The sequence below is a fragment of the Streptopelia decaocto genome, assembly GCF_964273445.1.
Source record: "Streptopelia decaocto genome assembly, chromosome: 2".
Taxonomy (NCBI): Eukaryota; Metazoa; Chordata; class Aves; order Columbiformes; family Columbidae; genus Streptopelia; species Streptopelia decaocto.
The window spans coordinates 95345025-95370053 of NC_138655.1; the positions used below are offsets into that span (position 1 = coordinate 95345025).

Genomic DNA, 25029 nt, shown 5'->3' on the forward strand with positions numbered 1-25029 from the left:
GAGAATTACAAAATTCTATTGCATCAGATGCATGCTGCAAACTATTTGCCAAGGACACAAAATCACTCAATCTCCATTAAAAAAAAGCAACAGGTGGTTTTCAAAGATTACCTCTTGACTAAGCAGAGGTCGGCTTTCAAGTGGGGTCTTCCTTTTATGTTCCTCTTTCACTGGCATTAAGGGTTTGAAAAACTTCGGTGGCTGAGGAGAAAATGCTTTAAAAGGGCTGGCCATTAAGGCATGGGAATTCTCTGATACACCACCTAGGAAAAAAGCAAAAACACTGTATTTCATTTCTTCCTATCTTGTCCACAAGAGCATAATTTAAAATAATGCAAGGTTAAGCCATGCATTTCGCAAGTTGATGACTACAGAAAGAATGTCAATATTTATTTCGGTATCCAACCACTGGACCAAGCATGAGACAACTTTCCCTCATAGAGCTCTGCACTGCCCTGTTTCCCCAAAAATAAGACAGGGTCTTATATTAATTTTTACTCCCAAATTTATTACTTTTTTACATGCATAGCTGCCTGGGTGCTTTTAAAATTAGCCTTCTTACGAACTGTAACTAGGGTTTATTTTTGGAGTAGGGTTTATATTCTGAGCATCCTCAAAAATCCTGAAAAATCATGCTAGGGCTTAATTTCAGGATAGGTCTTATTTTTGGGTAAAGAGGATATGTCCCTCTGATGACTCAGAAAACAGAAGGAAAGCAGAGAACAGCAGTATCTGCCCCCTCCATTCTGAGGCTCCAATATTTCTCCTTTTCACCTCAGCCACAAAAGCGGTGAGAAGTGGAACCGACAGCTCTTTGCTTCCTGCACCTCACCTGATCTCTGCTCACAACACCGCAACTCGGCCCTGAACCGAGGCAGCAACCCTGTGCAACCAGGATGACCAAAGAGTAAATTATAGACAAGGAAGCAACGAATAAACTCCCAGTCCCAATTTGTGGCAGCGGTGTCTCTACCTGTATTGCCTGTTCAAGAAGAGTCTTATAATTTGACCTAAAAAGATAAGGCACCTGACATGGCAGAGCAAATATTCAGATCACGTAAAGAACCTCAAAATGATCCTTCTACTTTAATAAAAACATTTTCATTTTCAAATTCATGAACTAATAGCATCTCCTTCTGTGTGTTATATTTTGTTCTTTTCTTGTTTTGTTTTTTGGTTTGGGGTTTTGTTTTTCTGCATCCCCCCACTGTTTTGATTCACATGTAGCTTGTTTTTCTGCTCTCCTCTCAGTTTTCTGAACACTCCCAATTTCCTGTTCTTTCCCAGATCTCTTCATGCATTTCTCCCATTCTCCCCTATGATTATGTTTAGCTGCTGAAGTAAGAAGCTGGATAATGCACTTGGTAGGAGAAGAGCACTGAGAATTTGTTAGGAAGAGAGCACTGAGAATTTAATTTTCAATTTAACGTCGTAATTAAAAAACCACAAATGCTGTCATTACATATACATTTTAGAGTCTCACCACTGCCATCTTTGCTCTTGCGAGGTGACTCCCTGGGTAAAGTACCATAGCATGATACATCTTGATAACTGGAAGAACAGTCAGATATATCCAGGTGACTTTCAGCCCAACCCTAAGAAACAAAAATACATAAATGTGCATGCGGATACAGGCAAACATGGAAAAAATAATAGGCAAACTCACAGGTAAGTTGTTTTGTTTTTTTTTTTTTAAATAACCCTAAGGAATCTCAAGGTACTGACTTCAAGACAATTTTGTCTCACACAGATGGATTATTTAGCAGCTAATTAGATTTTCAGTGAAGTATATTAAGTTTTGCTATAACTTCCCCCTTCTTAAATATTAGTTTCTGCAATTCTAACATGAAGACCAGAGAATGACAAGAAGGTTTAATTCAAAATAATACATTATTAGTGCAGCATTATGTAGATACACTATGTAAATAGACAGTTAAAACCACTGTTTTCCTATTTTTTTCAATTTTCAGATACATCTTGCTTTGAAGAGGGAATAAATCTGAGAATGTGTGCCATCTTTTTTTCTGAACTTCACATTTACATACCTTATCATCTTCATCACAGGCAGAAAGATCTAGTCGGCTACAGGACACCTACAAAACACCAGCAGGCAGAATGACAAAATGCCTACGTTTATTTATTAAACATAATGCCTTGAGGAGACACTGTGATCATTTAGTCCTAACAAGTTTCGCGTTCTCTCTTTTCAGGTAAGATTATTTATAACGACAGCTGTTTGCCCTGTATGAGTGGATGAAAGGAGAACGTATAAAATACACACAAAATGGCAACGATCCTTTACACTATGAATAAAGCTACACAGACTTTGAAGAAAAAGTAACCTGAATCAGGGCAGTCATCATCCTAAACTACTCCCAAAACTCTTGTAAGAGTTTAACTAAACTAAAGTCTTATAAAATATGAATTGAGACCAACCCTCCCACTTCCCTGTCAACTTTGTCATCTCCCAGGATGGACAGTTGTGGGGAAGGGCTTCTATTAAATGATCGAGTCATTTTCTTTCACGACAACTTCTCTGTAAGTTGGTTAGTCCTAGCTCAGAATCATTATTACAATATCGCATTGTGTGTAATATTACACCAGCACACAGACACCACCCCCCGCCACCCAATTAGCACTAATTTACCAGAGGATGAAGGGTCCTTACGTTGTGGACATTTGGAGTGCTGATGCTCCTGCGGATGTTTCTTGCTTTGGTGGAAAGTGCCTCTTTGACCGTGACTGCCTACATAAAGAAGTGGTTACACTCAAAAAGTGCTCACATGAAAGATGGGCAATGCCATGGTGGCCTCATGAGAAATGACCAAGCAGGACAGAGACTTTTTTCGGTGTGGATAGAGACAGCAAACAGGGCTTGCATTTACAAATCTTAATTTGTACATATGACCACCAAAATTTGTTTCTGAAATTCATCCTTTGGTCTTTGCCTGTTCGAGTTCCAAATACTACACCACTGCCAACTACAGTTACTATACCCACCACTGCTGGAATTCTTTATTTCACAAAAAGTCTTACATTTATCCATTCAATGTTCTCTAAGGAAACTCAAACTAAAACCCCAAGCAACACTTAGTATTTTTAAAAGACCAATTATCTCTACTTGAATTCTCATAAGCCAGCTCAATAGCTGCAAGAAGTGCCTTTTCCTTGCCTGTCTTAGTCGTTCAAGGCTCAAAATGTTCTCCACTTGCAGCACCCCACGTGTGTATTTTTCAATGTACGTTTCGCCATCGGATGTGCCCTCACTTTCACTCCTTGCAGCCATCAGCGCCAAGGTCTCGCGATCCTCAATTTCTTCTGTAGCCTAAATTACAAGTTACACTATTTAATTTTTTAAAAATTAAAGCCTATAGGTTTGAATATATTGATTCATTTATACCATATAAATCCAGAAATTAATTTGGATTGATAATCCTTAATTGGTAATCCTAATTACAATCACTGATCCAGGACTTTTCAATACAGATGTAAATAATGCTGAACTAAGAGATCATGCTCGAAAGAAGCTTGCACATTTATTGGAGTCGGTGTACTTCTAAGAATAATGCATATATAAACTGAAATTGCATATGTTAAGGATTAAATAATGACAGCTTCCTAGGCAAGTAAATACATCTTCCTTCCCGTACCTTAGCTATCCTGTGTAATTCCCCTGGAGTTTAAATTTTAATGTACTACTGCACATAAGTGACCGTTGCATGGTGACAAGACCATGTTTTCATTCATCCAGATTGTTTACCTTTAAAATAAATGAGTGCATTTACAATTTGTACAAGCTTTTTCTTCAAAAAGCAGTTTACATTCCTGTGCACTCATTTTCCCAGCTATTCTGTTTTCACTGACCCCAACATCCCTCTGAGTACGCTTTTTATTCTCTCTGTAGACACTAATACGATTTCAAAAATAGCTCTACTACAATAACTCAGTTAAACACTAGTAGAAGAGAAAATAAAATCCCCACAGTTTTCAACTGATTAAAGACAAACCTGTTCGCACCACTGAACTTCAGGATACACACTTTGGCAGCTGCCTCTTATTAGCAAAGCAGGACACCTACTTCCCCATCAGTACCACCCACTGTGGTAAGTCATTCTGTTCCTTTCAGCAAATTTACCAGTGAAATATGGTATAATTTACCTTTGGTATATTGGATACAATTTCATAGGTCACTCCACAGGCATAATATATATTTTTCAAGGATATTCTCCTTTTCAGGCTCTGGGTAAAACTCTAGAAACAAAGTAATTTTCAATTATTGTCTTGACAATGATTATTTATGTCATTCTAAGAAATAAAAGGTCACAATACAAAAATTTACCACAAAAGCACATTTTTCAGGACCATAATTTAGTAAGTTCCTTTTTTGCATTAAAGATGCTTTAAGTACTCTTTACGGCCCTATGCTCAGTACACAATGCTACTAAACTCAATCAGTAACATTTTCCTCCTTTTTTGCACAGATGCTCTATCCTCATGTAGTAACCTGTAACAGATAAGAAGCCACTTCTTGTGGCTGCAAGAAATCTCTAATGTATGGATACCAACATTTCTCATTTTGTCGGCCACCCGTTAAACATGCAAAAACTTCCTTTTGCAATAGCAAGGCACAACTTGGCTTTCTAGCCGTAACTGAAATAGTAGCCTGAGTTTTCACTTTTGTAATCACAAGCTTAACACACTTCATTGCCAGGTTAGTTAGCCCTTACACTTAACTTTCATGTAATAAGGGATTTGAAAGAAATGAAACTAGCAATGACAGTATGCCAAACACAAAAAGCCACAGAATTCAGCTGCTTAGCAAGTTGCTTAGTAATAAGAACAGCTGTTTTGTGCTCCTCCCCCTGTTGTACTGCAAAATCAGAAGCAATTCTGAAATACCTTCTTGGTCTCAATCAAGGAAACAGAAAGGAACTTAATTTCAGAGAGCACCTCACTGTTTAACCCCAGCAAAGCAGCAAAGGGAACAGCAACCCCTCTTGTGGTCAAAGTACATGACCCATGAGGATCATAGTGTAAAAGTAGGTGGAGAACACAGACATTTGGCTAGTGGTAGGAAACAAGCCTAGTTGGTAATTAACAGAAAAAGCAGAAAAGAGAAAGAAAAAAAGATACATTGTGTTTACACTAAACACCTGAAGGTCTCAAATATGCTTTCAGGAATAGAGTGACTACGGTGACGGGCTACTACCAACTTCTCTGAATCAAAGAACATTTCAAGTTGTATAGAGAAGAGGGTAAACTCCTTTTTTGTTGCAAAACTAGCACCTGTTACACTTTGAACCAAATCAGGTTGAAAAGTGGACAGTTCAAAGGTATCTACTGGAAGGGCAGCTTCACTGCAACCTACAATTGTCTTTCTCATATGTCTTTCGTAAGAATAGGAGTGACTGAATTCACAAAAAATGAAGCAGGCAGCTAAGATGACACACTCATAAAATTAAGGACATCAAGCAAAACTTGTAATTAAAAAAACCTGAAAACTACTTACCTGCTTGTTATAAATGTTGGCTGCAATCCTTTTGCGTAATACCAGCTCCATTGCAGCAGGATGGCTGAGCTGCACAGTAGCCTTCACTATTAAGTAAATTCTCTCATTTTGAGGAGTTACCCTGTTCAGGTGCACTGAATCATGGACAGAAGAGTCCCAAGCAGCAGTGGCTGAAACCTGTGCAGACAAAATGAGAGGAAGGAAAAGGAAGTAAAAGATTCAATTACTCTAACAACAGGTAAAATTTGCAATGATTTAACAGGAAATAAAACAATAATGAAAGAAAAGCACCATTGAGCAAAATGGAGTCAAGGCTCCTTTTCACAGTAAAGAATTTATCAGAAGCAACACAGAAGTGGTGTTAAGATATTGGGGTATGTAACCATGAGCACAATCCCTGCACTGTGAAAACTGCTTTAGACGGAAGTCTTCACACAGATGGAAGCAGAGAGCAAAGCAGAAGCAAGACTGGAGGAAAGAATACAAATCCTATTTTAACTGTATTAAAAGTTTATCAAATTCAATGGCAAATCTTCCATATGTGTTGGATTAGGTTATAAAGGCCTATACAGTACAAACATGCTCCCATCCTGCAGAATGTGTTTTTCCTTCCCCCTGCCTCCTTCCCAACTCAGGCATCCCATTCATTCTGCCAACAGTCTCTGAGTTGGCACGGAAGGTGGAAAGAGTAAGTTAAAAAATTCAAAACACTATTTAGAACCATTCATTTCCAACAATTCCCAAACTTTATATTTAAATAAGTAATTGTGTACTACAAAATAAAAAGCTTTATTTAAACATTAAGCTCTGCCTAGAGTGCACAACAAATGAAGTAGCTTTCTCTGAAGAATCAAGAGCCTGCAAGAGGAATCATGGAGTGAGGAAAGAAGAAAAAGGGATTTTTGAGTCAGGCAATGGAATTACTCTTTTACCAAGAAGAGCTAAGATTTGTCACCTCTCAATTAAGACTGAAGGGCTAACAAGTCATTATCTTCTTAAATTTTAATCAAATAGGCCAGAAAATAAAGGCAGCACTAGATATAGATGGTACTTCTAAGAGAAAAATATAATAGTGATTAAATACATACAAGTAGAAAATAAAACATACAAAGAAAGTGTTAACATAAGCTCCAGTTGTCAAGAAGGAGGCTTGCTAACAATTTACCTCATCATCACTGTGTTTTATGATCGGCAGATAAAAGAATGGACTCCCATGCTCCTTTGGTAGTATTGAGTTAACTCCTGATGCATGGGGACCTATAAGTTGTTCATTGGCACTGAGGTCATCAGCTAATGAAACAAATGTGCAAAGAATGAAATAGTTTTATACCAAAGGATATTAATATATAGAGGCAAAGTTGTAATACAAAGTTGTAATAAAGTCCTATCCATATTTCATAATACATTTAATTCTAATTAATCTTACTACTATGCAATATTTTGAAGACAATTTCAGCATACAAAAGAAGGGCAGTAAAACCAGGCTAAGACTCAGCCTGAACACATTCCCATGTAACCTAAACGGACTTCAAAATTATTTCTAGGTATTCATAACATTAACTCATGCAGCCAGAAAAATTCTGATTTATACACCTGTCAGCCTAGCCAGTTTCTAGCTAAACAAAAAAAAAATTGTGCAATGATCCATCAACCTGTTTAAAAATCCTGTTTGATCATCTGTCTGCTAATCTCTGCTGATAATGGAAAAACCACAACAAACAAAAATATTTCTTGTGAGCATAAAGCAAAAAGTCAATATTGTTTTCTGAAAGCAGCTTCTAAAGCAGGTATAAACATGTGGCCTGTATAAGCATCCCTAGTAGCCCACCTGTGCATCCTCTTCTGCTTTATTATAGACTTGTTTCCTAAACAGTCCTTAAATGTGATGTTAACTCTAGTCCCTTGTTTACAGTGTATCTGTGTCCTAGGAATATCTATAAATAGTTTTCTCACATGTAAAACTAAATACCTTCAAAGAGAACATTCAGCTTGTCTAACGAAATGCTCATTATAGTCTTAGCACACTCTTCATCAAAACAGCTGTTTAAGCCTCTACAGATAATTTTTCAAACATACGGAGAAAGAAGAAAAATAATTTTACAGGCCATATTGGACAGTGCCATTGCCAGGACTTGTTTTGATGTCTTAAGATATTTCAGATTCATTCTTCCACTTTTCCAATTTATTGATCCAACCTAATTTATCCCCCCAACTCTCCCTCCCAATTTCTTAATCTGCCATTACAACATACCATTCAAATCAAGGAAGAGAACAGGTATATGTGTTTCCATTCCTGCAGGTGGAATCCTGAAACAAAACAAACTGCTGTCAACAAGGAAGGCAAAGACATAAACTAATCTGGACAAGCAGATCTCCACGAATATTAATTGTAACCAATAACTAAACCTATCAAAATTTTGATGGTGAACTTGAATGCCTGTGTTGCACAATGTTTTGTTTATCTACACATGCAGAGAAATGTAGTTACCAAAACTTAATTCATCCCACACAGCACATTTCAGTTGCTGTGAGAATAACAAGTTTTAAACATCCTGTTCTGCTTCTTATAAAGTTTACTGGTTGGAGTCACCTCATCCATAAAAGTTAGCAACTTTTCAAACGACTGGATGTGTAACCACTGGTAAGGCATAGTCTTTATATCAATAAATACACTTTTCACTGTATGATCACGGCACGCTTCAGGTGGATAAGGGAAAAAAAAAAAATGGCAAGGAAAGATTATCACTACACATCAGTCACCCAAAGAAGAAGAGATATTAGGTATTACCAGAGACATCAGCCTACACTTCATTATAGCCATATTTCTTGTCTATACTTTCCCAAATCTAATGTGTCACATTCCTCATTTTCGCATGTCAGTTCCAATGATCTTAGTAAAAACACGAATTTAAATGAAATTAAATAAGAGAACACATCCTTTAAAATCAGAATTTCTTGCCTCCCCATCCCTCATCAATGAAATTGTCACGTGTTCTACCATTCACTTTTGAACCACTCCTTTTTTGAAAGGAGTCAAACTACAGGATAACTCTCAGAATTTTGAATAAGTGTAAAATGGTATGTCAAACTCAAAGGTGATTTTCAAACCTTGAAAGCTATCTCAAAGCTACTTTATGTAATTATGTTAACTAAGCAGACCTTTCTTACATTCAAACCAGCACCTGGCCTTCTAGCCTTCTGCCAGCTGAGGGTAACTGGTAGCACTACAGGAAAACATAGAAAGCTCTAAAATAGCCTCTGACTTTTCTACCTTCTACCTTTTCTACCTTTCTTCATGCAGAAAAAGCTAACCACTCCAATGGTTTTTCTGTACATACCAATCTGCGGGGGCACCGGGAATTCCACTGCCCGGTGCTGGAACAAACACGGCGTTCCTCTCCTCTGTCAGCCCTACCCATTGTTCAACCAGCCGTGCTTCTCGTTCTAAATCATCCTCAGATTTTTCTACAGTGAAAGAGATTAATATTATATATGAGATATATATTTTTATGGTGTAGGGAACAAAGTACTTATGACAGGGACTTTAAGCTTCAAACCTTGTTTATTGCTGATCTTTTGAATCTGCTCATCCAAGTATTCTCTGCGTTTTATCAATGCATCAGACCACCTTTCTCGTACACAGTTTAAATCTTCTTCCTGCCATGGAAAGAGCAAAGAAAGTCAGTAGGCTATGTGGTTAAGATTAGAGGACAGTGAATTTTGTGATAATTTTGCCGGAATTGATATTAAACAGCTTGTATGATGCAGAAAATTTTCTTCCCCCAAATGACATGCACACTGATTAAGTATCTCACCACCCATGAACGGAAGCTCATTTGCTTTCAAGTTTCAGATTCCAAGAGGAGGAAAAGAAGATTTGACTGCCTCAATTGCTGAGCAGAATTATACATCATTGGCTAATTACTCACACAAGTGGCAATCAAACTTTTTAAAAGTGTATGGAATAGGAAAAACAGGTATCATCAGTTGATCATAAGTTCTCTTGCAGATTAGACAGGTCAGTACGCCCTCAAACCTGCGCAAAATTCCATTGCTAGCAGCTGCTGTCAGTGCAATTAAAAGACTTCTCATGCAAACAAAACCCGTCATGCAATCATGCTTTGTGGTATCACAGAAAATCTGCTTTGTTCTTCTCTGTGATAAGTCAAGAAGCGCATAAACAGCCCGCAAGAAGTTAGTACCTAACTGGTATCTTTGATATTGCTGTTGAACCTAATACATTATCTTAAGGGATGTCAGCATTCTCATCTAAATGGTTCTACTTCTGTAAAGCTGCCTGCTAGAAATAAGACTTCCATGCAGAGATCTGTAATGTGTGTTTCCTCTTTTGCCCTTTGTCACCTTTTAAATGGTTCTTCTGTTATGCTTCCTAAACTGTGACTGTCCTATATTTACTTATCATACAAAAAAACAGGCTTCACTGAAGCTTCTGTATTTCCTACACTTGCACCCTCACCTCTCTCCCTGACCGGCATTTCAGAAAACTGTACAACTTTAAAGGTTATTTTTTCTTTAGAAAACAAATGAAAAATCCTATGCTGCGTAATTTGGTTGGGAAGGATGCCTGCATCTGCAGGTGGTTGTTCTTTTCCCTGTGATACTCACTGGAAACTGTTTTCATTCCAAATTAAAGTTTCTAGGCTTTTATTCACATCACAGTTCATGTAGCCAGTTAGGAGAGCTGACTGCTGAGTACCAGAGAAGAGAGCACATTGCGAGAGTATAAAGTCACGAGGTAAACTGCAACAGCAGTGTCTTATAGCCCAGGTAGCCTCTTAAATGCACAGCATATTTATGTATTTCAAAGCCGCTTTTGCTTGCTTCAGTACGCTTGTTCATTTGAAAGTTGCTGGCTATTAGCATTAGCTGTGCCCCATGCCAGAGGATTGACAGCAACAGCAGCAATACCTGGTAACTATCCATATCACCACCATCATCCTCCTCTTTCTGGCAGGAGAAAATAAATTTTGTAAAACACAAAAGAACATGCATTTCTCTCAACAGAAACTCACAGAAATACCCCAAAACATGAAAATAAACATTTCCGTCACAAATAAACTTGTAAAATGTTAAAATTAAAACATTCAAATAACCAAAGCCTTATTAACAGGTAGAAACAGATTTTTTATTTTTTTTTCATTACAGCCTATAGCATCCCAGCCATGATTTGAGTATTAGTGAACATATTTATTAAAAATACAGTGCCAGAAAAAGGACTGAGCAAGCATATAATCAATCTTCACATTTAACAGTTTCATCTGTATTTAAGGCTATAATTACTTGTGGTTCTGAATGTAATGCTTTTGACAAAAGGCACCTCACTTTTCCCCCTGGGTGGCCAACTCTACTTGTTCTTTGCCATCGCTGTTGAAAGCATGCTTTATTTCCAATATGAATTTGCTTATGATCAGCTTGAAGCCATTTATACTTAAGACTTTTTTCTGCTAAAAGAAATATACCTTTTACATTCAGTGATGGCTATTTCTGATTCTGATTGAGTAACAGCTCAGTCCTTTTTGAAAAGATAAACAGCACCTTCACTGTGAGACATTTTCTCGTATTTATTTTTTTTCTGTTTTTCCCCTCCTCAACTTTTACCATCCTTGTTAGGGAGGGACACTAATGGAGCTAGGAATCTACTATAATAATACAAGGTAAAAACAGTTTTCACATTGCTGCTGTCTTGTGTATACTCAAATACCACACTTGACTCTTTATCAGCTATTCACCGAGTTATATCAGATTTAGCACCATATGCTCACATTATGTAAATTAGCCTCAAAACACATGTAAAACTGCAAAATTACATATAAAGTATCAGCATGCTAAGGTCCTTTATGGAACTATGTTGGGCTGGCTCTAGAACAGCAAAACAAAACCAAAAAAATAAATCAACACATGAAAGAGTAACTGTCTTACCTGGTAGCTGTCCAAGCCCCTTTGCAGTTTGGTTGATCGGGCAGTTACACCACCTATAGAGACTGAAAGAATTGCTTCTACCATGAGAGGCAACGTTCCTGAATGCTGCACGGGTTTCACAGTCACCTGAACTCTGCGAGAATGACCCTGAACATGTAATTGAGAGACAGAAAGAAAGAAGGAGAAAAACAAAGAAACTAAGTATAAAATTAAGAATCAATTTAAGCACGAATAAGAAGATAGGGAAAAGAGACGTACCTGTCTAAGCTGGAAAATTCCCCCTGTGTTTACGTCTTTTGCCTGATGGAGTTCAACTGCAGTATATTCTCCCATCTCATTTAATTCTTGTATAGAAATCCACATTTCTATTCTTCGAGTTACTTCATTCCACCTAAAAAGACATCCGCACAAAAACTAATAGTTGCCTCACCAAAGTTTATTTTGTGCACCACAAGCATGAGAAAGCCGATGGAAGCATCTATGTGTAATTTATGTGTACCTGTCTCTCAGTGTCCTGGTTTTAGCATGAAGAGAATCAACTTCCCAAACAGAGCTGCCATTGCCAGTACATCTGTGACCCCACACCTCAATAGCAAGAGCTCCTTCAGAAATGAACTCCAAAAACTCCTCTGTGACATTCACCACGTAGTCCTGGAAATGAGAAAAAACAAATCACATTCAATCAAAGGAAATTAATTGCATCTCCTCAACTAGTTTGTAAGGACACACTGAAAAACAAACTACCTGCATGGTAAAGCCATACGGCTTGGATCATAAAGCTCAACTCTGGTCAATACAGTTGTGAAACCTATCATCCCAGCAATCCCTGCTTCTGCATACTGCAATTCATGCTTTGAAAATTTCCATAAAAACAATGGCACAACTCCAATGATCTTTTTCAAGTTACTGAACAGTAAGATGCCATCGCATAAACTGTAGTTTCTGCCATGGCATTTGATTTTAAAGGATAACTAATTAAAAGGCTTTTTTCATTTTGCTGCATTTTGAAGAAGTGATGAGATGAATAAAGTATATTCAGAAGTCATCAGTTACATGACTTGAGTCCCTCCTCCTTCCCCCAGCAAAACACGGCTCAAATTCTAAATAGCTCTTCTCAAACATACCATCCTCCCAGTAACACTATTTCATAATAAAAATAGTTACCTTACAGTGAGAGAAGGTCACTGTAAAATGAGCATCCTTGCTCTGAGGTGAAGGCACATCTGGATCTACCACTGGTGCTGCTACTGACTCGCATTGATCCCAAAATGTATATTGACAAAAGACAAAGTTGGAAAGATTCAGTGGCAGTCCAGTTGCTTCTTTTATTTTTACCTGAGGAGACAAAACAGATCTTCTCATAATTATGATTGTTTCTTCTTCAACTGTAGCATTCAGAAATTAAGTATTTAATCCAAAAGTACCAACAGCCAATAGGAATTTTTAAAGGACATTTCCAGTTGTTTTCTAAGAATGTCCCAATTTAGGAAATCTGTATTTTGCATATATAGAAATGAAGATGCAAGGAAAGCAGCTACACGCATCTAAGTTAACCCAATTATGTACACATTTTCTTTGAGGAAGTTGATAAGCCTAACTGGACAATGAAGCATTTAATCACAGAAGAGATGAAATCCAGACACTACCCATAAATACTACATTAGATGATCAAACAAACCATAGGAGGTGGCTACACAGAAAAACTGCTTCCCCTTCTGTTTCTGCCAAGGGCAGCCCTTGTAATGTCTGCATTTATGATGCAGACCTGCATATAGTAGAAACTAATGAAAATTTCCTTCAGCCACTTGCAACCACAGGCAGTTAGACTGACCTGCACTTGACCAGAACAACCAAAGTCTCTTTTCTTTAGAGAATCTGAAGCAAGCAATAGCCTGCGTATCTTTGTACTTTATATCAGACTGAGTACATAGTTAGAAAGGCCTGAAACTTAACGCCATGATGCGTTCTCACTTACCCTGCAGGAGAGCTTTTTAGCTCTATGGATAATTTCTCCATTGTTATCCATGACTTCCAGACTTCCACTCTCACTGGAGTTCTCAGATGAGTCATCTCCTTCTACTACACGTTCTGGGACAGAGCCGGTGACTCGCATCACTTCAACATGCAACCGTCCTGCAACCTGTGGCAAGACAAGTACTAAGAACCTGTGCACAGGGGACTTAAAGACATTAAGAATGTAAATACCTAACTCTAGGAGGTGCACAGAAACAGAACTGAGCAGCTCTCAATGACCAAATGAAAAGCGACAATGTCAGAAAGTGGAGAAAGGAATAATAATTAAAAAAATTCTATACAGAACTACTGACCTTTTTAATGCACGTACAACAGAAAAGGCATACAGTGTCACAACTATACATCAGAACCTTTATATGCTGGGGTTTGCTCAGTTACCTACATTGATACAATACTAGGAGTTTTATTCTACAATTTTAGTAGCTCAGTAATTGTAAACAATTAAACAGAAAACATACATAGCAATGTGCAAAGTATCATTTGCTTGTTAATAATTTGGTGTATGTCAGGTCTCCCAGCAAAAAGCCATGCTACCACCATAGATTTGAGTGCACAGGGTGTGCCTGGTCCCACTATAGATGAGGGCACTACATGGATTTACCTCTCCCTGCTGGCTGATGATAGGCACAGCATACTGCAGCTTCACATCATAAAAAAGGCACTCCAAAAACACGTTGGCAACGCCAATTAAGTTGTGATTCTCTTGCGCTTCATAAAAAGGATCCCCTCTTTTGCCAATCAGCTTCCTTATCTGTTTTAAAGATCATAAAAGTTATGTCAAAAACTGTCTAAACATGGGAACACAAAAGTGAAAAACCGAATCATAGAAGATCATGGCACAAAAATTAAGTCACTACCATTATTTTCTGTTCCTTCCTGTTAGCACAGGTATGAAGAGACTAGAAGCATATCACAAATTTGAAATGAAATATTTGAGATGATAGATAATATAATCCTTGCTTTACTATGGGATACAGTAATATGATGACCTACTTTTTTTTAGTGATGTCAACCAAAGCAGACTTTACCATGAACAAGCACAGTAGCCATTGATTTCAGTAAGTTTCACCTTACTTTTCTCCTCTGTTTATGCTTTTAAAATGCAAGAAGGAATCATCCCCAGGTTGAATAGCTGGTCCGGCTGCTGGGTACCACTACAAGGGCAGAAGGGAAGGTGCAGGATGACTCCCACTTAAGCCTACAAGTGTTCTTAAGACTCCCATAGAGCTGAGATTGCATCTGTGGCATTTTCTAGACAAGTAGCCCATACACAGCCACAAAGAGTTCATGCAGATTTGTAGCATGATATGCACCCCTCAGTGGACTTGTTAACTCCTTTCCTTCCCCTCTTTTGTCTCCAACACATGCATTTGACCTACGTGTTTCTATGTAGCATATAGAACACATGCATTATGGATGACATAGGCAATGGGAAGGACGATCCTGGCTCAGGCAGACATAATATATTCAAAGGATGTGCTAGCAGTTCTTACTAAAGTCAGCAGCAAAATCATCGTTGTCTTCAATGGGCACAGATGAAATGCTTGACCTCCCCTGTGTTATGATATTAGAGTTTCCCACTGTCCCGTCCAAGGCATGTAACAAAGGCACAAGAGCTGTTCAAACATATTTGAGAATGATTCTCGATACAAGTAGTTTAGGTGCTCCCTATCAGCCACAAGACAGCAAGATGTACTTCCTATGAACTTCTACCTGCATACCTAGAGAATGTCTTCTGGAACACCAAATCTCACATGTATCTCTTGCCAGTAAACAAGCAAGCTTTTGACAAGTATCATGCTTATCTGCCAAGGCTAGTGTACTACTTAAATTCTCAGGAAACACCACTTAGTTTTGATGGAGATACTGATGTAGACTGCATGTCATCAATTGTTTTCTTCACTGCTTTAAGCTTCAGGGACATACAAATGAAATTAGATTATTACACATTTTAAGATCAAGCTCTACTCCAGTAGTGTGTTCTGCACCTTGAGTGTATCTAAGCTGCATCCTTGCCAGCTTTGATACTAATGGCCATGTAATCATTTTAGTTCTAATGCAACTTGCTGCTTCTATTCAGAGCTGGTGCTTATCTGCATAGCACCTATATTATGTCAGATAAACATTTGTTCTTAGTGGTATCATGAGTCACTACCTCAGCAAAATTACATCTGACCTCAGCACACTTATATCTAAGAATGCAAGTGAGGATAGGGCATATGCATGTTTTAATATGCATCGACCTTTTTAATATTTAGTAGTATTCATAGTTTGTTTTGGTTTGTTTTTAAAAAAAAATATCATACCCTTTCGTATACAAAGTCATTGCACTTGATCTGTACAACATGTTAAAAGGGATTAAAAGAAAACAAACTCAATCTCTGATCCCTTTCAGAAAATATAGACAATACCTCAGGAACTTTCTCCTTCCACTCTTGATAGAGGTCTCTCATGTCAATCAATTTGTTCTCCAGTTTCTCAATAGTCCACACTTGAGTACCTTTTCCTTTTCTTCTTACTTGAATAGCAGGCTCACTTACTATTGCACCCCTCTAAGTCAAAGGAAAAAATAATCACTGCAGGAAAGGTGCATGTAAGTAGTTTTAGCTCTTCACTCAAATTACATTCCTAAAAAGGTATAAAATATAGAACATACACCTTCCCTCTCCATACCAGCCATACTATCTCTGTCCTCAAACACAGCACATCCTATACATCGCTTGAGGATCCAGACCTTAGTCCTTCTCAGATAACCACCATTCACACAGGAACATTAACACTCTCAATCAAATCACTTATGACAAGCACATTATCCTTATTGCTATCATCATATTTACAGAAGCACTACAACTAGAAAACCCTTAAGACAAAAAAATGTAGGCATCTGAAACAAAAACCAGTATTTTTTTTTAAACATGACTGAAATGCAGGTTTTACAGCAACAGAACACAAATGTCTGTTCATGAACCATGTGCATGTACGGTGATCATATGCTTGAAAGAACAGCAGAGCCATACTTAATGCTATTTTCCCTTTTTTACTTATAATTATTCACTTTCAACAGATTAAATCCAGGTAGCAGCCATATTTTGCCTATGCATAATCTAACAAAAGTAACATTCTATAGCCTCAAGTTAGATGAACGTTATATAAGTCTACATAAGTCTACTAGTCTTAAAACCACATTTTCCAGCATTCTTTGCTGTCATTACCTTTTTGTTGGCACTGAGGTTTTCAGCAGGGATCTGAAGTGTTACTTGATAGTCCGTTAGCTTGCTCATTTCTTCTGCTAAGAAGTTTGCTTCTCTCACCAGTGTATTTGCCTTTACTATCTGCTCTCGAAGTTTAGCCAGGCTCTGTCGAAACAATTCATCCCTGTGGTGCAGTAGGTAACATGAAAAATACACAGAAACCTATTTCTATTATTGGAAAGCTGCAAATAGAGGTGCTAACAAAGACTTCTCTGAAACATGTTTAAGAAGAAATGCTGTGTAGCATTATGTCAGCAAACACAAAACAGTGTCAGACAATTTTATTGAGGAAAAGCAGTGATCACATATTAAACAAATACATTACTGTTGAGGTAAGTATAGTACAGTAATGCCCAAACAAAAGGGCACAGTGTTATGGGAACTGCTACAGTGATGATTCGTTAAAAGCCCTAGGGACATTCCTAATTTTCAAGAAATTAAATAATTGCAGCTGTCTTTAATCTGGAGTCCTGTTCCACAGAAACTACCAGTCCCAACATGTGAGACTTCATCTTGATAAAACCCACTTTTCCTCAGATTGTGATGTTGGAACCTGCAATCACTGCAGGCCACAGCTTTACATCACAGCTGGGGCTTTGCAGTGCTACCGACCTCCAGACATCCCCTCCATATACTTAACCCATCTCAAGTGTACAAATAAAATTTAAATAGATAATCTTTAAGTCCTACATACCCAAAGTACCTTTTAAGTAAAAGATGAATGAGCATGGGCTAAAGCTTGTGCACTCCGTAGAGTTAACAGTCTCTGGCCAAATTCCAGAAAGGTTTCAAGGCCTGTCTGAGCAAATCTGTTCTAATGCAACACCTGGAAAACCTGCTATGACACATACTATACCTCCACCTGCGATACTAAGATATGCTCTCACCTGGGATTCTCGCCTTTAACGTGCTTTTAAAAAGTATCATGATCATCCTCTGAGCAAATGCAACGTTCCTTTTTCTGCCTTTTGTTGTAATACCAGTAGCACTTAATCACATCTCACCACTTTCATAAAACTCATTATCAGACTTCAGATATTTCAGTGCCCAGCAACCCCCTGCATGATTTTTAGCTATTCCACACAAAGCCCAACTGAAATAGAGTACGCATTGTACACATACGCTTCCAATTTCTACAAAATACATTATGTCATGGACAAGCATTGGAGGAACAAGTAAACTCACAGTCCTCACTGTGAATATAAGCAAAGTTTGCAGATTTGCCTTTATTCAAATAATCTTAGATCTTCCGTACGTCTTTATTGTACAAATCGCAAACAACTGTTAATATGACTTTCGGTCCCCAACAGAATTCTTCTTGACTGGCTACCCTTTTTCAAAATATCCCAAAGAACTGCCTGGGTAATTCAAATTGCACTCTGCTGGTTCCCTGATACCAAAACACAGTGGTAAATGACTAGCAGTGTTGGGAACAGCCCTGAATTTTAGTGCCTTCAACATGCTCAAACATGCAGCGTTGTCTCTCTCCCCTATCTGGCCTAAGTTTGCAACAGTGGTGGGTTTTTCTGGATCTTAAATAGCTGCTACTGTCAGCAAATTTTTAGTCCACTTCATATGGTCTTGCGGCGTTATATGGAAAATTGCTTTCCCTCTGCCTCTTGCTTCTGTTATCCAGGCTATCAAGATGAAATGAGCAATTCCAGACCAAGGGAGTGACACATTCCACAGACAGCTATAATTTTGGATTCACCCACAAAATGAAGGAAGAGTCAAGAATTACCCACTAAATAGTCCTTAATACTGCATTACACCTGCAACCACTACAACCACCCAGTCTAAGAAACACGGGGCAGCTTTGATCTGTAAGTGCTGTAGGAGCCATAGGGTTCACCTACAGCCGGTTCCTTTCTTCATCTGGGAAACGGGCGCCTGGCAAGGCTTTTGGGGAGGCTCCCACACCAATCTTTTCTTTGCAAGACTCTTGAGAAAGGAAGGCTTTAAGACTATTAGGATGACTTATGAGTAGCTAATTGATTATGATGGGTAGTTCTTGTTTTAATTGTGTTTTTCTCTAGATGGCTGTGCCAGCACCCTTCCAGAAACTTGAGGGAAAAAAAAAAAGTTTCAGATAGGGTTTCTTAATTCCTAACAGACAAAACATAGGACAAGCTCCATCAGGATATTAACCAAAGCAAATACCGCTGAACATGAAATCCTGAAATAATTGTTTAAGCCAAACACTGGGCAAACTTACATCTGACACAATGAGTCATTGTGAATCTCTGGGAATCCTAATGCCAGATACAGAATATGCTGAATAAAACCTCTGTTCCAGTACACCACCACCACTCCCCATCCTGGCAAACTACATGTTCAAAGTTACAATGGGTTAACTTTATGCCAACAGGTTTCAACGCCATGTCAGGTATCCTCTGTCCTTCCACAGTCAGCGTAAAGCCAGAATAAACTCTGTGCAGTGTGTTCTAGCTGCTCTGACAGATACAGCCATGTGCCTACATCTGATACCCATCAAATTCATTTTGCTGGCTGATCTGGTAGAGCTCAGCTTCACTTGCAATGGCAACGGAAGCAAAAGCTAAAACTGCACTAATCAAATCCCCTGAAATCCAGACACTTGGCTCTTTCACACTTTCTTCATATCCAGTCTTCCTATTTTTTCCTGTATTTCTTGTCCTCTGGCCAGCTGGCTGGTACACATCCTCTCAGCACCACATTGCCATGCTTTCACAGCAGAAATCCCTCAAAGATGTTCTTCCAGTTACTTATTTAAGAAGATTCATTTTTTTGCCATTTTTTCAGAAGCCCAAACCAAAGTATACCTAAGAGGATCTTCTAGATGACAGAAAACTGATAATTAGTTCTTCCAGAAAACTGCTTATTCAAAGGCAGTGCCACCAAAACATTACCGGACTGCTTATTGATCGCTACAAAGAGCATTCATTCTCCTCTTTTTCACAATGCAGCAAAGTACAGTCTTCAAGTATAATAGTTCAACAGTTATATATAGTAAAGCATTCACCCATGAAATCCAGAGACAAAATGCTTGTTCAAAGCACAGCTCCTCCCTGAGGAACTTCTAACAACTACTAAGAAGGCTGGCACTACATTTAGCCTTGGTAGTGCTCCAGATTCTCACTTCTTATGTCAGTACATGATTGTGGTGGTTGGTTAATTTTAAGTTGATCAATAACAATATTTTTCTTCTCAACAACAGGTAAGAGTTTTTTTTTCTACTTCCTTTTCCCTTCCATTGCACCTTTTTAGAGGTGTGGCTTCCCTTTCTAGTAAGCCCAGATCTCACTGCTGCTGCTGAATGGTTTATCAATGATTTCTTGATGGCCTAGCTGTGCTATGAAGCTGTTCTGAACAGCAATGATTCCAACTGGCATGTTTCCTATTTTGCACTCCTTCTGCAGCCTTAAAGAGCCTGCAAATACCAACCATCTCTGCAGTGCTTTACATTCAGTTCCGACGATTCTGTTTTTAGCTCTTACAGGGGCAAACAATTATTTTAATTAAAGCTGAAACACAGCACTACTTCTCCCTATACTTGCCATGGAAAACATTCTAGTCATCGCTGGTGAGTGAATCAACAGTTTGTCATTTAGAATCATAGAATGTCCCCAGTTGGAAGGATCAGGGTTCAACCGCTGTAGTTTGGGTTTTTTTCCCAGGTCAAACTGGGCAGAAATTACCAAACAAAACCTTGCACAAAAACTAATCCAAGACATGTTCTAACACTCTGAATTTGAAAGCTGCAACACAATCTGCATTACCTTTGTTTAGACTTTTCTTGTACATGGATTATTTTTTTTTAATGGTGGAGAATAAAGCAAAAATAACCAAAATAGGAAAAAACACTCAGACTCACTACATACAGAAAACAGGCTGAGTGATTAATGAAGCTTCTGTTTTAAAAGAAAATTAATTAAAAAGAAACAAGTAACCTGTGAGTACATCTGGTCATTTTTCCTGCTGAATTAACCCAATGACAGAATAATCTGTTGTACACCAAAAACTTAAATCATCTTGGTTGCTACCCCTAGAACTTCCCTCCATGGAGCCACCATTCTTCTCTCTCCAGTTATACCAAGAACAAGCTTCTCTCATTGTCAAGATGCAAACACACACCTAGTCTGCTTTTTTAACAATCCCTGCAAATCTCACTATGAAGTTTCACCACAGCTGCATTTAGCTGCCTTGCTATTCCTTTGCAAAGAGGCCTTTCCACACCATGGCAAACCTTTTACCTCCTAAGCAGCTGAAACACACTCTATTTGACTATTCTGCAGTTCTCAAATACACAGCCGTTCTCTAAAGCTGGACTTACTTTTAGAAATGTGCATATGACATTTAAGGACTCCCATTTTTTTGTGTTTTTTATGGTTTTTAGGTTGTAAAATACCATTCTCTTATTGTATACTCTCAACACACAATACTCTTTAGTGGATTCCTTAGTCCTAGTTGACAAATTTGCCTTTGTGCTATCCTTTCCTTTTTTTCCCAGAACTAGCTTAATAATTGCAAAATCAAACATTTCAGAAGCGCTTTTCTATTATAGTTCAAAAAAGAGCTATAATGCTGATCAATAAAAGCTAAATTCTGATTTCATTTGTGTATTAAATGAAAGAAGATCTTGTATACACATTACACTTCAGGACCTAAATGAAATGTTAACACTTTGGTGGAGGCAGATCCTGTACTGCACATCAACTCCACAAAAAAGTATTATCAACTTCTGACAGACGGCTCAAGTCCCATCTTTTGCCCTTTATAGTTTTTAGTCACTGTTCTGCTTTCAGTCCAGTATTCTCACCTCTCTTCTGTCCAGAGATTGACTTTCTGCTGCGCAGTCTGCGCAGTGTAGGAGAGTCTGTCGCTGCTGTGCTGATGCTGCCTCTCTGGAGAGAGCTGCTGCCGCAGCAGCTCCAACTCGCGTTCGTACATCAGCCTCTGCTCCTCAAGAGCACTCCGCTTCTCTTCCAAGTACTGCTTCTCCAAGATCTGGACCACGTTTTGTACTGGGTCTAAAACAAAACAAAACCACCAAAACAAAATGTAAAAAAGCACAGAACGTAAGAGTGAGAAAATGCCATTTCAGCATTACAGAACACTCACTATTTATTTGGTAATAGCAACCAACATATCCCAGAGTCTTTGCAAACACACGATGGGCATTAGCCCCCCAAACAGAAGCCAAAATAATAAATATTGCATTAAATAAATAAATTCAAACAAGAAAAAAACCCACCAGCATGCAAAGAGGCTGAAACAATGGTTAAGACCCTTGTCTACTGCACACTTAAGTACTGTGAAATTGTAATATGTTCCAGAATCTCTGTCGGAAAAAAAGAATAGATGGAAAGCGGAACAAATGAATAAGAAGAAAACAAAGCAAAATGCAAGGGAAGATATTAACCAGAGAAGGAAATGACTTAAGGAAGTAAAAAACAATTTGCTTACTCCATTTTAGCAGAGAATTGAATATGTTGCAGAGCTGCAGATGAAAACTGAGACAAACAAGTGGTCTGACTAGTCACATATCACATTGCACTAATGCGCTGTACGGCACTGAAGCAGACGAAGTATGTTCTGGAGGGGAATTCTGCATTTAGCCTTACAAACCACTTTTCATCCCAGTATCAACCCAGAACAAATACCCATTTGGATACTCTATCCTGAAACAACTCCTTGTGTCAATCGGCTACAGTTAAATCTAAATTGCATTCAAATTAAAGAAACACCTATTCCTTGTTTTTAGGTCCAATGCCAGCCTGTGCCTCTGAAAGAGCAATTCAATGGAATAAGCTCTTTCTGTATACTACCAGTATGTATCTCCTTCATGCATGTACAGCTGGAAGCTTAAATACAGCAAAAAGAGTGGTTTGAAGGAGGACCAATCTAGATGAATATGAGTGACAGCACATCACCCAACAGCCTGCTGGTTCTGCACATCAGAAGAAGGAAGAAGAGGAATTTCTACAGATGGAGTGATGGAATATGAGGGAAAGTAACATTGCAGCTCTAGAAAATACCAGGATTTTTAAAGGCAAAAAACTTTGGCTTTAAAATAATTGTTTGTGATATCTCTTCCATTTTGCAAATATATATTAAAAAAATAATTAAAAAAAGAGTTGCTGTGACTTTTAAGGATGCCAGTCTGTCACAAAGGCGGGAGACAAATTCAGATTTATTTACACTGTCCCACTTTGGAACTACTCAATGTGATTTAATTATGAACCATCTTGCCTTTACTACCAAAAGCCAGTCCTGTAAGATTCTGCACAAGTATTCCTGATACTACAATGCTATATGAAAAAAAATCTGGGTTGCTATAGCATGCAATCGAGGATTCACATGAAAGTGTCTGTCAGGTTTTCATCAGCGGTAGTGTTACGCTGGTCCCCGTAACATGCACATACACTCTCTCAAAACCAAACATGCCTTATATCTTCACAAACCAATATACATTGTGGAATACAGTAATTTACAACAACTTAGTACTAAAACTACAGAGACTAATTTTTCTAAAAATTGAAGAGAAACCAACTCGCTGTGATTTTTACATACATGCATATTTAAGCAAGCCATTCATAACACAAATCCTTCCTATTATACATGCCAGAGGAGCAAACAGGATCTCCAGGGTTCTGTTGTTACACTGAGTTTCTACTTGCCTCTCAGCATCCTTTTTGGAAATATTAAGATTGGTGTAAAGCACATTTTTATTTTTAGCAGAAAGCAAACACTAAGGCAAGTTGCCACTGTGGCCGTAGCCTTATCCATGGAAGAAATCACTGGCTTCACACAAAGACATCGCAAAATATCACCATGATGGTAATTATAAAGCACAAAGTTAAAAATCATTTAGTATAAATAGCAACCAAATAGCAAAACAATGATGCATAAGTGTTTAAAATAACCAGAAATATTACTTTTTAGTACATGACATTCTAGAAAGACAGTCAGCTATTTTCAGCTTTTAAATATACAGTGCAACAAAAACAAATGACTGAAATATATTCTAATATGCTAGATTAAAGCCCAAGTTATTCATGTTGATCTGCATCACCCTCCTCCTCCTAACTTCTCCAGATAATACCAAAATTACCTTCACATGCAGAGGTTTTACTGCATAATCCCTAAAATAGTTTTAGTTATGCATAAGAATGGTTGAGAAATCAGGTATTATACAGAAGATAGAGAAGAGGCATGGAAGAAATTAAACCCTCTATTGTGTTTGCAAACACAGGAAATGAATCTAAGGCTGACTCATTAAGATGAGACTTTTCTAAACTGCTCAAAGACCAGCTCTGAGTTCAAGGAGCATATTTCCTTAATAAAAATGACCTTTGCAACCACTTAGATTTACAGGATTCACAATCACCACAGGATCAAATTAGACCATGGAAAATATTTGGAACAAGATGCAAGAACCAAATCTAAAAATTCCCAGTTTCAATGAAATCCACTATTGTTTGGGGAAGGAACAGGTGGGTTATGCTTTTATTTAAATGCAAAAGGTAAATTTATACTTTTAGAAAAGTCTTCAGTTTAACTTTTGAGAGAGTTTACACAGAAAAGCTCAAGCCTCTCACAGTGGAAAAGCAAAATACGGTGTGAATTATAAACGGTCTAGTAAGAAGATGAAAAAATAAACAAGTTTTTCACAATTAAAAAGAACTACTGTAGTGTTTAAGTTAGAGTTAAACACCATGTTCCACAATTTTGGATTTCTCATGCGAAGTCAAAAAAATCAGGCAAGACTAGCCAGTGCCTGCCAAATGCACACCAAATTCCATACAGTGTTAAAAGTCGCAAGTCCCAATCCTTTACATATCATAGAATCATAGAAAAGTTTGGGTCGGAAGGGCCCTTCAAAGGCCACCTAGTCCAAACCCCCCTGCAATGAGCAGGGACATCTTCAGCTAGATCAGGTTACATGACAAGAGTTCAATGGCCCCGAAAAGACCATTCATATGCAGTTATGCCTCTGTAAAATGTTAGAATATTAACACTGAACCAGAAGAATGTACTTTCTCCATAGGATGAAGAGCATTTATTACCTTGCTGCAATGTCACCTCGCATCAGTAACAACAATGCTGAATAAATAAATTCCTTAAAGATTTCATGGAAGTGCATTTTTCTAAGCAAGCTAGGAGGTGGTTATGGAACAGGCTGCTTTGTTCGGTTCCATCAAAATCCCCATCCCGAGCTGTAACAGTTGTGTTCACCCAAATGAGAAGCTGCATAATCTAATCACATTGTTTACTTAACCGCTGCACCGCATACAAGAATAAAGTAAACTTCTT

At 38.1% G+C, this 25029-nt stretch overlaps 1 protein-coding gene across 8 annotated transcripts in view; it reads right to left on the reverse strand.

The window, feature by feature from the left end:
• Positions 1-25029, reverse strand: part of KIF13A (kinesin family member 13A) — a 116296-nt gene that overhangs the window by 11088 nt on the left and 80179 nt on the right. For 7 of the 8 annotated variants that reach the window (XM_082046049.1, XM_082046050.1, XM_082046055.1 and 4 more), the window contains 21 exons: positions 21533-21743; positions 16696-16858; positions 15895-16035; positions 14085-14234; positions 13425-13589; positions 12614-12784; positions 11949-12100; positions 11708-11840; positions 11450-11596; positions 10439-10477; positions 9067-9166; positions 8848-8974; positions 7761-7816; positions 6675-6799; positions 5510-5686; positions 4159-4251; positions 3173-3325; positions 2669-2746; positions 2046-2093; positions 1484-1595; positions 112-263 (listed from right to left, as the gene is read on the reverse strand). In XM_082046049.1, coding sequence (XP_081902175.1) covers positions 112-263; positions 1484-1595; positions 2046-2093; positions 2669-2746; positions 3173-3325; positions 4159-4251; positions 5510-5686; positions 6675-6799; positions 7761-7816; positions 8848-8974; positions 9067-9166; positions 10439-10477; positions 11450-11596; positions 11708-11840; positions 11949-12100; positions 12614-12784; positions 13425-13589; positions 14085-14234; positions 15895-16035; positions 16696-16858; positions 21533-21743 — 2693 coding nt within the window. The remainder of the gene's footprint in view (positions 1-111; positions 264-1483; positions 1596-2045; positions 2094-2668; positions 2747-3172; positions 3326-4158; positions 4252-5509; positions 5687-6674; positions 6800-7760; positions 7817-8847; positions 8975-9066; positions 9167-10438; positions 10478-11449; positions 11597-11707; positions 11841-11948; positions 12101-12613; positions 12785-13424; positions 13590-14084; positions 14235-15894; positions 16036-16695; positions 16859-21532; positions 21744-25029) is intronic. The other variant, XM_082046051.1, reaches the window with a different exon arrangement.